Below are 15,346 nucleotides of genomic sequence, written 5' to 3'. Positions count from 1 at the left end.
GGAGGGGTGGGGGGGGGGGGGGGGGTGGGGGTGGCGCCCCAGCAGGCGGGGCTGGTGGTGGTAGGGCGGGTGGTTATTCTGGTGGCTTCAGTCATGGTGGTGTGTACGGAGGAGGACAAATTTGTAAGTGGGGTTGCTGCAGTGAATCACATGGATATAGGCTGGGTTCTGGGGGTTATTATGGTTGCACTTGCTGCAGCACTGCCGCGGAAGCCAAAGCCTACAAGGAAACTCGAGCCAAAGTCGAAATCAAGAACTGATGTTTCCAAGCCTTTTGCCTAAATGTGTTTTTGCGCGAGTATAAATAAAATCAGAATGTTGTCTTAATTTATCGAATTAAGACTCGCATCTTCTTTTATATATGGTTTCAAGTCATGAAGTTCGATCATGAAGTTGTGGCTGTTCCTATTTTTGTTTCCTAATTAAGTTTGATTTCTTACATACAGTATAAGCGCATCAATGTGTAAATAAGACCCAGGTTTTATCATTACTTACCTAATGGACCCACTCGGTCCGAGATTGGATGAGTCCACTGGATGGATTAACTTATTTGGTTCGATATTTCGAACCCAATCCTATTTTTTTATATTAAAAAAATAATTCAAACAATTAAGTCAAATTAATAATATTTTTAATCCTACGAGATAGGAGGTCGAAACTTTTAGTCCTTTGCTTTACGTGATTTCAAAATGATCTAAAAATTTAAAAAACTCGACTTGACATATTTAGTTATATGCCTTATGAAACTTTTAAAATAGTCGCAAATTTTAAAAAACCAAATGCATTTAGTCTCATATCCAAGTTTTTATAAAACAATAAATTACAAGGATACCTGCAATATATATGTCCATCAATTGTGTGAGCAACCAAACTAGCAAACATGGGACATTACGCATATACTTACCATCTATTTTTTTAGTAGAAACTTGGACATGAGGCTAAATGCATCGAGTTCTGAATTTGTAGACCATTCCAGAAATTTTATAAAGCAAAAAACTAAATATATTGAGTTTTGTCAATTTTAGTATCATTCTGAAAATCCAATAAAACAAAAGATCCCTCGTCCTATGAGACTAAATGTATAATTTTTCAAAACAACTGCCTTTCGTTCCAAAAAAATATACTTTGGTTATGACTAAAAGTTGATGTAAATTTGTAATTGTATATGAATTGATTAATTTTAACATGAATTATTAATTTTGCATGAACTATAGATTGGATCTTTGAAATAAAGTTAAGAACTTTATGGAGGACATTATTGGATTCAAATGTAAAAGTTACATATTTCATGTTTGTTTTAAAGTGTTTAAAATATATGAAATTGATTTTAATTTATAAAGTTATGAACTGTTACTGTTAAGATAATTTAATCTAAATGGGATCTATATTATTTTTTTAACAATATGATTAGTCAAAATTGAATTTAGTAAATTTTATATGTGATATTATTTTTTATTTTTTGGTTAGTATAATTGTTATTACTAAATATTGATTATTACTAATAAAATTACAATTATGGATTAAAAGTTATACCATTATTTTGTCTATTATAATTAATTACCGAATCTAATCAATTTGGAATACTTGTCAAATTGTTCTTAAGTTTTTGGCTTAATTAGATTAATTTTTAACAAAAGTTGTTTAAATGGTTATAATCAATATCTGAATAATATCTTATCAAAATTTGATTTTGGTATTATTTGGCTATTTTATCATGTTTCAAAGGGAGTAATTTAATTGTTAAAAGTGTATTAATAGTTAATAAGTTAGTTTAATAATTATCTCACTTACACTACAAAAAAAAATGTAGAATTTGTACCGAATTTAGTAACGATTTTTTTGTCTTTTGTAATGATTTAAAATTGAAGAAATTAATTTGAAATCAGAATTTGGAACTGTTTACCTTCCGTCTTTATAAATGGCGTCCTAAAATTTAGGGACGGTTGGTGGAGGACAGTTTCCAACGTAGAATCAGTATTGTACCACATTGTTCTTGACTATTTCTAATAGTGTATTTGAATATGAAGATTTAATTTTGTTTAATTGGAACACATTGAATATGTTTTGAAATGTTATGTAAATAAATTCGGGATAATTTTGGAACAATTTTTTTTAATACGCTTGATTGAAATTTGGAATTGTTGTTATTTATGATGGTAATATATTTAGAAATGGTCATTGGAATTGTCTGGTGCATTATTTGGAATATCATTAGTCACGGTTTATTATTTATTTGGAACGCTCTCTTGTAATTGTTTTAGAATTATTTTTTGGAACCCATTGTGGTGTTTGTATTAGTTTGAGTTGGAATATATTTAAGAATGGTCAATCATTTTTACCACATTGTTCTTGACTGTTCCTAACAGTGTATTTGAATATTAAAATTTGTTTTGTTTGATTGGAACATATTGGATAAGTTTTGGAATGATTATGTAAATAAATTCGGGTTAATTTGGGAACCATTCTTTGTAGTACGCTTGGCTAAAATTTGGAACTGTTGTTATTTATGATGATGATATATTTAGGAACGGTCATTGGAATTATTTGGTGCATCTTTTGAAATAGCATTAGGCACGATTTATTATTTATTTGGAATGCTTTCTTGTAACTATTTTAGGATTTTTTTTTTTTAGAACCCATTGTGGTGTATGCATTAGTATGAGTTGGAATATTTTAGGAACGGTAAATCCTTTTCAGGAATACTTTTTTAGAATTGTTTTAGCAATGGTGTTTAGAACAATATTGCTTTTTAAATTTGTAATATTTTATTTACAATTATTAAAACCAGTCCTAATTTATTTTAATTATATAATTTTAAATAATGTTTTAATATTTATAATTAATTATGAAATTTAATTATATATATGAGATTAGTTAATGAATAAATATTAAATATAGAATGTAATAAACATTATGAAACATGAATAATTAGGAAAAATATTATATTAATATAAAATATAATCCAATTACAAAATTTTAAAAAAAAAAAAAAAACTTAATCCAAACCCTCCTCATTAGCGACGTCCATAGCGTCCTTATTTGAGGCAGGGTGGTTTGTCGGCGGCTGTGTTGGGGCGCTAGTGGAGGCGGTCGACTGCGACGGTCCCCTAGTGTAGGAGCTGCCCTACATGGACTTCATCATGTTGACCATCCCCGTCTCCAGCCAGACCATGCGATCCTTCATGTCCAGTCATAAATTTGAATGTCTGTAGCAAATTCTAGAGTGTGTATAGCTTCCTTTAGCTGATATGCGACTTCAATCCATCGAAAGTCATTAATTATTCTTCAACCCTTGGTTTTGCACCACAATCATCTAGTCATCTTTGTCTCTTTTCATGATTGGGTACTCTATATAATATACTTGTACTGCTTGTTGCGCCAGTATGAATGTTTCATCCTTTTGTTGAAATTTACATCAACGAGGTAATAACGATGGTGTATCTTTATACCTCTTACCAAATTGACCCAACGATAGTTGAACAAAATGATGTGCATATCATTGTCTAAATTATTTTTTCGAGTATCTCTTAGAAGTCATTGTCTGAATTCGTTTATGATGAGTTTTTCACACACGCCCCATAATTCATTTTTGAATTGCCTACATTGGGATGTTCAGTATGAAAATTGTATCCATTCACGAAGTAACACGGGAACATCGTCACCTCTGCCCTAGGACCATAATAATACAACTTCAACAACCTATTGTTCGTGTAGTTCAATTCGGGTTTCACCTGCAATTCACATAGAAGAGATAATTGACGAATGACAGGTTCACAATTACAACACAATATACAAGGTTTGACACTTACACGATGTTTGAACCAATCCTTGAATTCATTTGCTACTTGCGCCCTCCAAATGGTGGCGCTCATGTAATTCATTCAAGAAGGATTTCTTTTTTTAAAAAAAGAGGATATATATAAATATATATGTTCAAACTCTCAAGATTTGATAAAACTATCACTATCTATACACTTACTCGTAGTATGGCGTGTCTACTTCGCAGTTGCCTAAGAAGTGCATTTCGATTATGTTGCTTGGCCAGGTGGTGTAAAATAGACTAGTGGATGCGATCGTCATTGTTCGTGAGGTCGTCATTTCTGCGGGTTCTACTTAGCTCGCAAAGTATTTGGGGTTAGAAGTAGTGAGAAGTGAATAGTCCTATTTCTTCGATAAGGTATGCCTTCACAATATGTGCTTTGTTTTTCACCTTCTTGAAATCATGGAAGAATAGTTTTATTGAAAAATAGATAATGTTAGAACTATTAAAAAAACTACAATTTCTCGTTTACTTACCTCTCAGATGGATACATCTACATGTATTGGATAGCCCCTCCCACGCACTCCTCATCTGGAAGGTAAATAATTAGGTGCTCCATTAAGTCAAAAAAAAACTGGAGGAAGTATTTTTTCGAGGTCGCACAAGATGATCGCAACACTACTTTTCAATTCTTGTAGTTTGTTGACATCTAGCTTGGTTGAGCATAGAATCTGGAATAGAAGGCTCACCTCCACCATTGCACTCCACACATGCTGAGGAAGTATCTCACGGAAGGCAATCGGGATCAACTTTTACATGAATACGTGACAATCATTCTCATACCGTGCATCCTCATCTCCTTCATGTCAACGCAACAGGCCAAGTTGGATGCCCCCATAAAGAAACTTAAGAACACGAATCCAATCACATATCCTCCTCTTCTAGTCCTTCAACAAGGTATATAAGACTTTAGGCATCATGTTCGGTCTCCTTTCGTGAAGCTCAATTCCGGACGATTACATATGTTCTTTAGGTCCTTTTGTGCATTCAAATTGCCCTTCGTTCTTCATGGTGTTGAATATATTATTAAACACATTCTTCTCAATGTGCATGACATTCAGATTGTGCCGTATCAGATGTGTCTCCCAGTATTCAAGCTCCCACAAATGTGTTTCTCCGTCCACTTGTGCTTGGTACTGTAACTAGGTCCGAATGGAATGCCCCTGCGTCATCCATACAAATTGAACACCTCATAACACTAGCGATACTCCATGCATTTGAATTGACAAAAAGGTTCAAGTTGTTACCTTATCAAAATAACTTCAAAAATCAATGAAAATTCGAGAGAAATTATGAGCGAGAGTATAAGAATGCAAGAGAGGTAGTGAGAGATCAACAAAAGTTCGAGAGAGATTGAGAAGAGAGAGAGAGAGAGAGAGAGAAAATAAGAATATAAGAATGTAAAGATAGTTAGATTAAATGAAATGAAACAATATATATATAGAAAAATTTGGAACAAGCATAGGAATGGTATTTGGAACTCCAAAAGTAGTCGTTATAATATAGCCGTTGCAGCATATTTAGGAACAGGCACTGGAACACAGTTAAGAATGGCAAAGTAACCATTAAAATTTAGTTGTTGTAATACAATATTTTCTATACATTAAGGTCGTTCCCAATTGTAACTCACTTTGGAATAGTACTTGGAAAACATACAATTTTCCACAAATATCATATTTAGAAATGGACATTGGAATACAAGTTTTTCTAAGTACTTAAACCGTCTCACATTGTACCTAATATTAGAGTAATTTTTTCAATTGTCTACTTTTCAACGGACTTTGGAGCTCATTTTGGAACGATAATTATGTGCAATTGGTGGGCTCCAATATTTACCAAATTGTTCCATACTGTGTTATAATATTTTATCGTTCCAAAGTTGGCACGGCCATAGAAACACAACTTGCAACACTAAGTTTGGAACAGTTGGCGGAATGGCCCCGCCGTTCCAAAAATAAATGATGGAATATAATAGGACCCTGACATCAATATTCGGCTACTCAAAACTTTCTGTTGAGAACGACAGTGAAATGTGCAAAGAGAACAAAGAATTCACACGCCATATGAAGGAGCAAAGAACTGATTTTCTCACACTTCTGCAGTGCCTTGTATAGAGGCTTAAATACGCCTAAGGATCTTGATTAACAAAAATAACAAACTGGACCCAACTAACTAACTGCCATGACAACTCAGCGCCAAGTGGCACACACCTCAGCAACAACTTATAAAAACGCAAGAGTTTTATACATAGGAATAGAAAACGTAAAAACAGAAATCACGCTTCTTCTCCATCGAACCAGTTCTGTAGGTACTGCTCTGTATGTAGCTCTGTATCTATTTTTCTGCAACTCAATTAACCGATACCTTCCTTCCACTCAACACCCCTCCCCCCAAACAAGTTGGACTTGGGGCGAAGGCAAACAAACCCAACTTGCGCAAAAGAGGAAGAAAAACTGGGCTAGACAGAGATTTAGTGAACAAATCCGCAACCTGATCCTTACTACGAACAAACACCGGAAGAAGAAAACTAGCTTTATAAAGATCACGAACAATGTGGAATTCTATGTCAAGATGCTTCGTACGCTCGTGAAAAACAGGATTGGCCATAATATGCAAGGTCACCTGATTATCACAGTGGAACGGAATAGGACCAGAAACATTAACACCAAAATCACGAAGCAAGTAGGATATCCACTGCAATTCGCAAGCAGTAGTTGCCATGCTACGGTATTCAGCCTCGGCAGAAGATTGAGAAACCGTACACTGCTTCTTGGTTTTCCAAGAGATGAGAGCAGGACCAAGAAAAATTGCGAACCCAGTGAGTGAGCGACGAGAATCAGCACATGCTCCCCAATCAGCATCACAGAAAGCTTGAACTTGAAGAGAATTGGAGGAAGGAAAAAACAGACCAACATCTGAACAACCCTTCAAATAACGTACCAAGTGAAAGGTTGCCTGCTAATGAGACTGGCAAGGTTGTTGCAAGAACTGACTGAGTTGCTGCACGCCATGTTAAATGTCGGGGCGAGTGAAACAAAGATACAATAGACGTCCAACCAAACGACGATATGGTTCAGGATTATCTAGCAAAACTCCAGAAGTAGAATATAACTTAACACCAAGCGGTAAAGGCGTTGTTGCAGGCTTCGCATTTTGCAGACCACAGTCATTAACCATATCAAGGATATACTTAGATTGAGTGAGAGATGTACCATCCTTAAAACGCCCAATTTGAAGACCAAGGAAGTAACGTGCACACCCAGATCCTTGATGGTAAACATGACATCAAGATGCTGCTTTACCTGCGAAATAGAGTCAAGGGAAGGGGCCATAATGAGCACATCGTTAACGTAAATTAGAATACCAATTAAACCTGTTTCCAGAGTTTTGAAGAATAAATAGTGGTCATGTCCAGATTGCCTAAAACCAAGACCTTCAAGACTGCGTGTAAACTCAACATTCCACTACCTTGACACCTGCTTTAAACCATCAGAGAACGTCTGAGGAGGCAAGCGTGCCTAGGAGCTATATTGTAACCTTCAGGAGCAACCATAAAGATCTCTTCATCCAAATGCCCATGGAGGAAGGCGTTATTAATATCAATCTGATGCACAGACCACTGAAAAGTTGTAGCAAGAGCCAAGAATAAACGCACAGTTATAGTCTTGGCAACAGGTGAAAACCGTTCTGTGTAATCCACCCCCTCAACCTGCGTATAGCCTTTTGCAACGAATCTGGCCTTGTGTCGTTCAACTGATCCATCTTCACGCAACTTAGTTTTGTATACCCATTTGCAGCCAATGGGTGATTTACCTGTAGGCAAAGGAACTACCTCCCAAGTCTGGTTCCGTTCGAGTGTCTGAAGCTCTTGTTTCATCGCCTCAATCCAATGGGGAATGTTGGCAGCTTCTCTGTAATGCAACAAACCCCAAGTATGGCAGAGTCAAATTTCACCTATGCTGCAACTTGACAAAGATATCCAGAGACCTTCACAAGGAAGGCTCTGATACCATGTTGAGAACGACAGTGAAATGTGCAAAGAGAACAAAGAATTCACACGCTATATGCAGGAGCAAAGAACTGATTTTCTCACAATTCTGCAGTGCCTTGTACAGAGGCTTAAATACGCCTGAGGAAGATGATTAACAAAAATAACAAACTGGACCCAACTAACTAATTGCCATGACAACTCAGCGCCATATGGCAAACACCTCAGCAACAACTTATAAAAACGCAAGAGTGTTATACATAGGAATAGAAAACGTAAAAACAGAAATCACGCTTCTTCTCCATCGAACCAGTTCTGTAGGTGCTGCTCTATATGCAGCTCTGTATCTGTTTTTCTGCAACTCAATCAACCAATACTTTCCTTCCGCTCAACAGTTTCAATAATTGTTCTTATTTGGAAAGGTCCTTTTATCCACGTCAACCCACATTTGTTTATAGTGTATGTATAATTAACTTTACAGAATTAATATATAATATATTAAAAACAAAAATAACATCTTAGTTTAAATGGTTACATTATATAATATCTGCATAACGATGCACCTCATCCACCTCAATTTTCTAAAACAAGATGACCGACTATAAATTCTAAACCACGTTAATTAGATATCTAATTACATAAAAAAAATGAAGTCAATATATATATATATATATATATTCAACTTTGAGAGCTTAATTTGATAGGAATGATGCAATAGAATAGAACAAAAATGAGAAGGAGCCATTGAATTTATAGACTTATTACTAATAGGTTCCAGACACATTTAGAGACGACATTTAACCATTGTAATGTAGCCATTGAAATAGAGCCATTACAAGTTTTTCTGATGGACTTTACGACAACATTTGGCAAAACATCATTCAGCTGTTGAGTTTTTGGACGGAAATAAGACATCTGAAACACCGTCTTAAATTGAAGTTTTGTGACTTATTTTTGAACTAATAACCATCAGAATTTTGGGTCCTCGGACAGCATTTTGTAATAAAATTTATATTGTCCAAAAATAAGTCTGAAATTTCTAATGAACCGTGCTCTGATAGAAAAGCCGTCACAAATAATTAACCAAAAAAATTAACAAACTAATTTTGGAAGTATAGGGACGGACAAATTTTTAAGTCCTATTTTCCGGCAGTGTTTGGGAGAATATTTTTTTCCTCCAACGGAAATGGCAAGATCCTCGTCTGTTGATTGAAATTATGTGAAATCCGTTCGGGACTGCGACGATTTTTATGACCAATCTTTGCTGTCCGAAATTTCTGTCCCAATCAAATGACTTTTTGTGTAGTCTTAAAAGGGTAATTTGATGAGAAATGATTCGTCTGACTTGCAGTAATTCAATCAGGAGTAAATATGCATTTTATTCAATTGTTTTACTAATATCAGCAAATCCCATAAATGTTGATAGACACGGGGATCGATTTATTGGACGTAAAGAATTTCAAGGGTACTATATGTAATTTTTCAAATTATAAACACTACAAAAAAGAATAAGATACGTGACAAAAAAAATTAGGTGACATTTTTAATATTGTTACTAATTATATATATTTAGTAACAAAAATATTTATTTTGTCACAATAATGAATTTTATAATTCTAATAATTACTATTATTTTCCAAAAAGTGATGGTAGCAAGAATTAGTAACAAAAAAATATACTCAAAGTTGTCACTAAATATAAGTAGAGACTCATCTATTGTGATGACCTAGTGACAACAGATAATATTTATCACTATATTATGTTGTCACTATAGATATGTCACTAATAATTATAAAGTGACAACATGAAAATTGTTGTCACTTAATATATATTTTTAGTGATAACTTAAAAATTATCACTTGATATTGTGTCATTAAGATTATATTTTCTTATAGTGAGAGAATTTACGTGCAATTACACAAAATATCAAAAAAAGGACGATGTGGTTATCCTTAATTGTTTTGTCACTGGCTAGTCATTACTAGTGAAATCAAGTTATTATTAGTAAAAACTTTTACACAAATATTCTCACTGTTAATTAAAATTATGAAAAATCACTAGTGATAAAATAAAAATCTATGTGACGTAATGCAGATAATTAGGAAGTTTGATCTTGTGAATTAATTTTTATTGCAAATATTATCTGTTAATGTAGTAAAGCCCTATAAATTTACAAAAAATTTAGCACATAGTTAATTGATAAGAAAATAATGGCAGGTGAAAATTTACTTACCATTAGATTTATGTACAATTTAAAAAAAGAGTCGAATATAAGAAAACACTAATATTTTCCACTAATTAAATGATCGATCGCAAAAATAATTCAATGATCATAAAAAAAAATGCAATTTTGGTCTTATAATTATGTGGGTGACACTTGGTGACCACTCTAGTTTTAAATTTACAACTGGGAACTATAATTAAAAAATTAGAACATTTAGTCCAGATGTTAGAAAAAACTAAATGTACCGAAAATTAACACATATTTGGCACATAATCCCCTTTAATTCGGAGATTTTTAATTTTTCAATTAGTTCTCTTGATGTATATTTACCCGAGTGACAATTAGTCTAAATGTGTCACTCATCTATAGTTATAAAATCAAAATTGCATCTTTTTCCTGCGTTTCTCATGTCACGTCGTTAAAAGTGGTTAAAAAAATTAAAACCACGCCGTTAAACGTGGTCGGAAAAATTAAAAAGTCTAAAAAATTAGCTAAATCCTGTGCAAGGTATATGATAATTCTCAATTAGTTTAGCTCTTTCCAATAAAATTTGGATTATTACATTAATTTTTATAAATTATAGTCCTGAATTGTAATTTTCAAATTCGAAAGATTCGAAAGTGCCTGACACTCAATAGTTAGTGAACCAAAAGTATTCATTTGATGGGTTGCAAAATAATTCCGCAAACCATTTAATTTCACTATATAACGGTAAAATCTAACTCCGCATATTACATATATATATAGATAGATAATAAGAAACAAAAAAAAATTAAAAAAGAAAACCTGAAATTTCAAAATGTAGGAATATTACTTGATTTACCTTTCTATCACCACAGTCGTCCGAATACCCTTAAACAGAAACCACACTACTCTGAAAGGGAAAACATCCACGACAGCGATCCATGTTCTTGTCACATCCCATGTCTTGAAAACCCGTGATAATTACAGCTCCTCCAAAAACGGGGCCCATCCAAGAAAGACCCGAACAGCAAAAGGAATTCACTCACAAGTGATAGTAACGGGGTCGTTTGTTCCCCGGCAAACCCTGGCCCGAACCCGCCAACGAAATGGACTTCTCCATGACCACTTTCTTCAGTTCCCTCCTCAGTCGTCCCAAACCCGCATCGCTTTCACCTGTCAGCAGTTTTACCCACACAACGCTCTTCGTTCTTCCCCCGACTGTCGACATTTCTGCCCTCACCACCTTCGCCTCTGCGGATTTCAGGGCCTGTATCAGCTCCGGTATCATCTCGGGCCGGTCGTCGCAGGAGAATGCAGCCCTGATCAGGCCCGAATTCTCGCAGTGGCAGACGTTGAGATCGTCTGTTTCACTAGGGAACATCAGTGTCAACGACGTACTCAGCTCGCCGTTTGTTTCGGCGTCGATTGCCGTCAGCTCTGAAGTTGTTTTCTTCAACTCTTTCACTAGCCGGACAGTCTCTCCTAGTAAGGAAGCCTTGTCTGTCTGAAAGGAGACGAGAAAGGAAAAACATCACGAATTAATGATAATGAACATAGCCAAGAATTTACATAAAAAAAAAAAAAGACAGCCAAGAATTTGAATGTTAATACTTATTCGATCAATTTATTATTAATTACGTATGAACGAGGTTGGAATATATAGTTTCAAAATAGTAACAAAATTATTTAAAAATTCTTGAAATTAAATAATTCGAGCAAAATATGTAATATTTTTATATATCTTTCATAAATAATGATAATAATAATTTAAAAAATTCTCTGCAATTTTCGGTGATAAGAAAGTTTAAGTCCCTATTTATTTTATTTTGATGAGATTAAAATTATAAGATATTAATACATTGTATTTATTACCTAGTTTTTCTCTAAATTTTTTATTTAATTAATTAATACATATATATATAATTAGAAACTTAGATAATATAATTTATATTGACAATTCTCTTGCGTAAATGCATTATATTTTATATAGATATATTTCCAAACGACTCGTGAATCTCTTTATTGCCGAATCCAAATCTATTAATTACTATATATTATCAATTAGTCTATTTTTCCTGTTTTATAATTCGATAATATGTGCGAAAAATTAGACATTAATTATTTATATCACGATACACAAAAATTAAATAATTGGTTAATTCTGAGATTTCTTCTATTAAATTACAAAATTCAAAAATCTTTTCCAAAAAAAAAATTACTAATTATATATTAATTCCGTACCTTGATTGTATTTGGAAGAATGGATTTGAGGGTGGCGATGTGGCCGTTGATGCGCTTTCTCCGCCGCCTTTCGGCCTCCTTGTGGCTGTTGCTGGCTGCAGCTGCTTTAGCCTCAGCCATGAATGATGGGCTTATAAGGTTGGGATTCTGATCAGTATCCGCTTGTGATGAACTCAACATTCCCTGAAGAATGGCGTAAGAGTCTGAACAGCTCCCCGCTTCGTACAAGCTTTGATTAATAGAAAACATCTTAATTGTATTCTTTCCACTTTGCTTTTTGACTGACAAGAAAACCAACAAAGAGCAAATGTGATGAGAGAAAGTCAAAGAAACACACACACAACTCAGCATTCATACACACCAAATCATCACTAGCAAGAAACCACCCCACATAGAAATAGCTTTAGATGGGCGGGGGGGAGGATGCGGTTTCTTGATTTGTATGGGAGGTTTGTAAATGTAGAGACTTAGAGAGACAGATGCATATATACACAAGAGTTAGAAAAATTGCAGTTTGTGTCCCATAAGTTAGTTCTTTTACGATTTTGGTTTCCTTATTTTTATTACACCATATTGCATCCCATAACTCCAAAAAATATATAATTGTAGTACAAAACATAATTCTATTAAATTATTGACTCAAATAGCACGTGCAGCAAGCACACGCTCTATTGGATCTTGAGGGGAGTTAAGGTTGTTCTCATCGTAAATTTAACAGAATTAAAGTTTGGGATTAAAATTATAACTTTTTGGAGTCATAATTCAATATGATGAGTTCTCAAATCATCGGACCAAAATCTAAATATTCTTAACTTATGGAATATAAAATGCAATTTTTCCAGACACTTGGGGTACATGGAAGATTCGTGCATGTGCAAAAATATTTAAAAATAATGAATGATTATTTTTTAATTTTTTATTATATATGTAATTATGTAATTTATTCTTATATCAATGAAAAGAAAATGAATATAATTCTTGAACTATAATAGAAAGAAGAAAAAAAAAGATAACATTTTGATATAAAAAGAAAAAATAAATAAAAGCGAAAAATATAATTATTTGGAATGCAAGTGAGGAAAAAAGAATAAAAGCTTAAAATATTAAAAAAAAAAAAAAGGACAGACCAAAAATACACCAAACTCATACTCTTCAATTAGTAAAATAGTATAGATGTTGAATAGAGAAATTTGAGGAACCTGTTTGAGATTTCAGTTTCTGAGGATTCCAATTTCTGTGTGAAGAGAAGAAAATATTAGTTCACGGACAAAGGAATCGACTTTTGTATGTGAAGAGGAAATTGCAAAGAGGGTTTTGTTTTTGATATGTTTGAAGTTTCAAAGTTGTGTTGTCGGATGAGCAAATAAGGTGTTGGGCTGCATCTGCCTTTATAGTATAAATAGTGTGGGACTGATGACTATGAAGGCGAATTACTTTGTTGTTTCTTGAATACTTTTTGTTTCTTAGCACAAAAGTCTTGATTTCTAAATTGAATGATGAATGCTAGATTATGTTACACCAATATTCCTCACATTTATCATAATTATAAATATTTTTTAATATTTAAAAAATTGTAAGTAATTCTTTGAAATTTGGTCCTCTAATTTTTTGATTTCCCAATTTGATCCTGTATCTTTCAAATCTACTCAATTTTGGTCCTCCATTCAAATTAGTGACCATTTTGCCCTTCTGTAGAAAAACGCAATACAGTCCATCCACATGCCCTAGTTTGGCCCATCATACTTCGAAATAAAATTAAGTCCTCATAAATTTATACTTTGGTTTGATCATCTTGCTCCCATGTATTCCAAGCCCTCGGTTTTATGAACTTCTTCCAACCACATAACCACAACTAATGGTTCGCAGGCACTTGGCTTCTTCAGCAACCAAATAGCACAATTCTATTTCATTTCCTAACTTAGGGCATAGAAGGTGTTTCAAAACAGAGACTTAATAATAATTTTGGATAAACAAGTGGAATAGAAGCCTTTTTCTTTATTGAAGACAACTATTTTAGCCTCTCATATAGAGGACTTGACTCGTTGGGGAACCCTCATAAACAGAAAAATTAAAAGACGACAAAGATTTGAAAGACTCAAATTGCAATACTTTGAAGAGTTTGAGAACATTTCTGATAATCCCCATCTGTTTCATTGCTTCCTTATTTAAACCTGAACTCCAAACTTATGTTTTGATGACGCCACTACGTTCGTCATTATCTTGTCTCTTTCAGATAACATCACTGCATTCTTCATCACCGCGTCATTTTCAAATGTTGGTCATAATGGCTTGTCATCCATGTGATTGTTAGCTGACTGTTGGTCATAATGGCTTGTCATCCATGTGATTGTTAGCTGACTGTTGGTCATAATGGCTTGTCATCCATGTGATTGCTAGCTGACAGTGGGGCTTTGTGTGTGTGTGTGTGTGTGTGTGTGTGTGTGTGTGTGTGTGTGTGTGTGTGTGTGTGTGTGTGTTTTTTTTTTTTTTTCCTGGCGACAGTCTTATTCTTGATTGTTTACATTCTTCAATTTTGTACTTTTTTTGTAAAAATTCTTTCTTTTTTCCTTGTCTTGGTTTAGTTTTGGTTTCTTTTGTGTGACCCGCATTTTTGTTCCGAACAGGTACTTCTCTTGTTTGTCACAGCAAGGACATATATGATTATGTCATTGTCCAACGTGCAGCATATTGCACGTTTTCATCCTTATAACTTCTGTCGCTCGTAGCTTATTTTCTCAAATTAACATCCTCTTCTTCTCAAATAAGCTTTTTGCAAACTCAGTGATCTTTCTTGTTATGGAATTTAACAGGAACGATCCATTCACTTTGTTTGAGAAAATTTTGAATGAATACTTGACTTTATCCATCTTAGTGAGACAGACCCATAATCTCCAAACTCTTCTGGTAGAGATATCGTCTTCAGTAATAGCTGATACCACGAGAGCTTCTCCTAAGGCAACTTTGATTTTAAAGGGTGCACTCTAGTGGAAAAATGAACTAATTAAAATTATGAAAACTAAAATTAAAGATGTAGGACCAAAATACTATCCTAAAATATTAAAGAACAAAAATGCTAGCAAAAATGAGTCAAATAAAAACAATAGCCCTA

The 15,346-nt window shown here is 33.9% G+C and overlaps 2 protein-coding genes across 4 annotated transcripts in view; one reads left to right on the top strand and one right to left on the bottom strand.

Moving 5' to 3' along the window:
- LOC105178408 (glycine-rich cell wall structural protein) overlaps nucleotides 1–260 on the top strand; it is an 812-nt gene extending 552 nt beyond the window's left edge. The window contains exon 3 of the mRNA XM_011101871.2: nucleotides 200–260. Within this exon, the coding sequence (XP_011100173.1) occupies nucleotides 200–260 (61 nt within the window). The remainder of the gene's footprint in view (nucleotides 1–199) is intronic.
- LOC105178253 (transcription factor bHLH30-like) lies at nucleotides 10,682–13,587 on the bottom strand. Of its 3 annotated transcripts, none has more exons than XM_011101694.2 (3): nucleotides 13,437–13,587; nucleotides 12,238–12,518; nucleotides 10,682–11,500 (listed from the first exon to the last, which is right to left on the bottom strand). In XM_011101694.2, the coding sequence occupies exons 2-3, from the start codon at nucleotides 12,484–12,486 to the stop codon at nucleotides 11,039–11,041; spliced, it is 711 nt and encodes a 236-aa protein (XP_011099996.1). In that variant the 5' UTR covers nucleotides 12,487–12,518; nucleotides 13,437–13,587; the 3' UTR covers nucleotides 10,682–11,038. The 3 variants fall into 3 exon arrangements, with proteins under 3 accessions (XP_011099996.1, XP_020554627.1, XP_020554626.1); XM_020698968.1 differs by lacking the exon at nucleotides 13,437–13,587 and adding an exon at nucleotides 12,599–12,776; XM_020698967.1 differs by lacking the exon at nucleotides 13,437–13,587 and having other exon boundaries at nucleotides 12,238–12,772.

This window comes from Sesamum indicum, linkage group LG15 (genome assembly GCF_000512975.1).
Source record: "Sesamum indicum cultivar Zhongzhi No. 13 linkage group LG15, S_indicum_v1.0, whole genome shotgun sequence".
In the NCBI taxonomy this organism is placed as follows: Eukaryota; Viridiplantae; Streptophyta; class Magnoliopsida; order Lamiales; family Pedaliaceae; genus Sesamum; species Sesamum indicum.
Note: the sequence above shows the minus strand (reverse complement) of the source record. Positions and strands in the feature narration are given on the sequence as shown.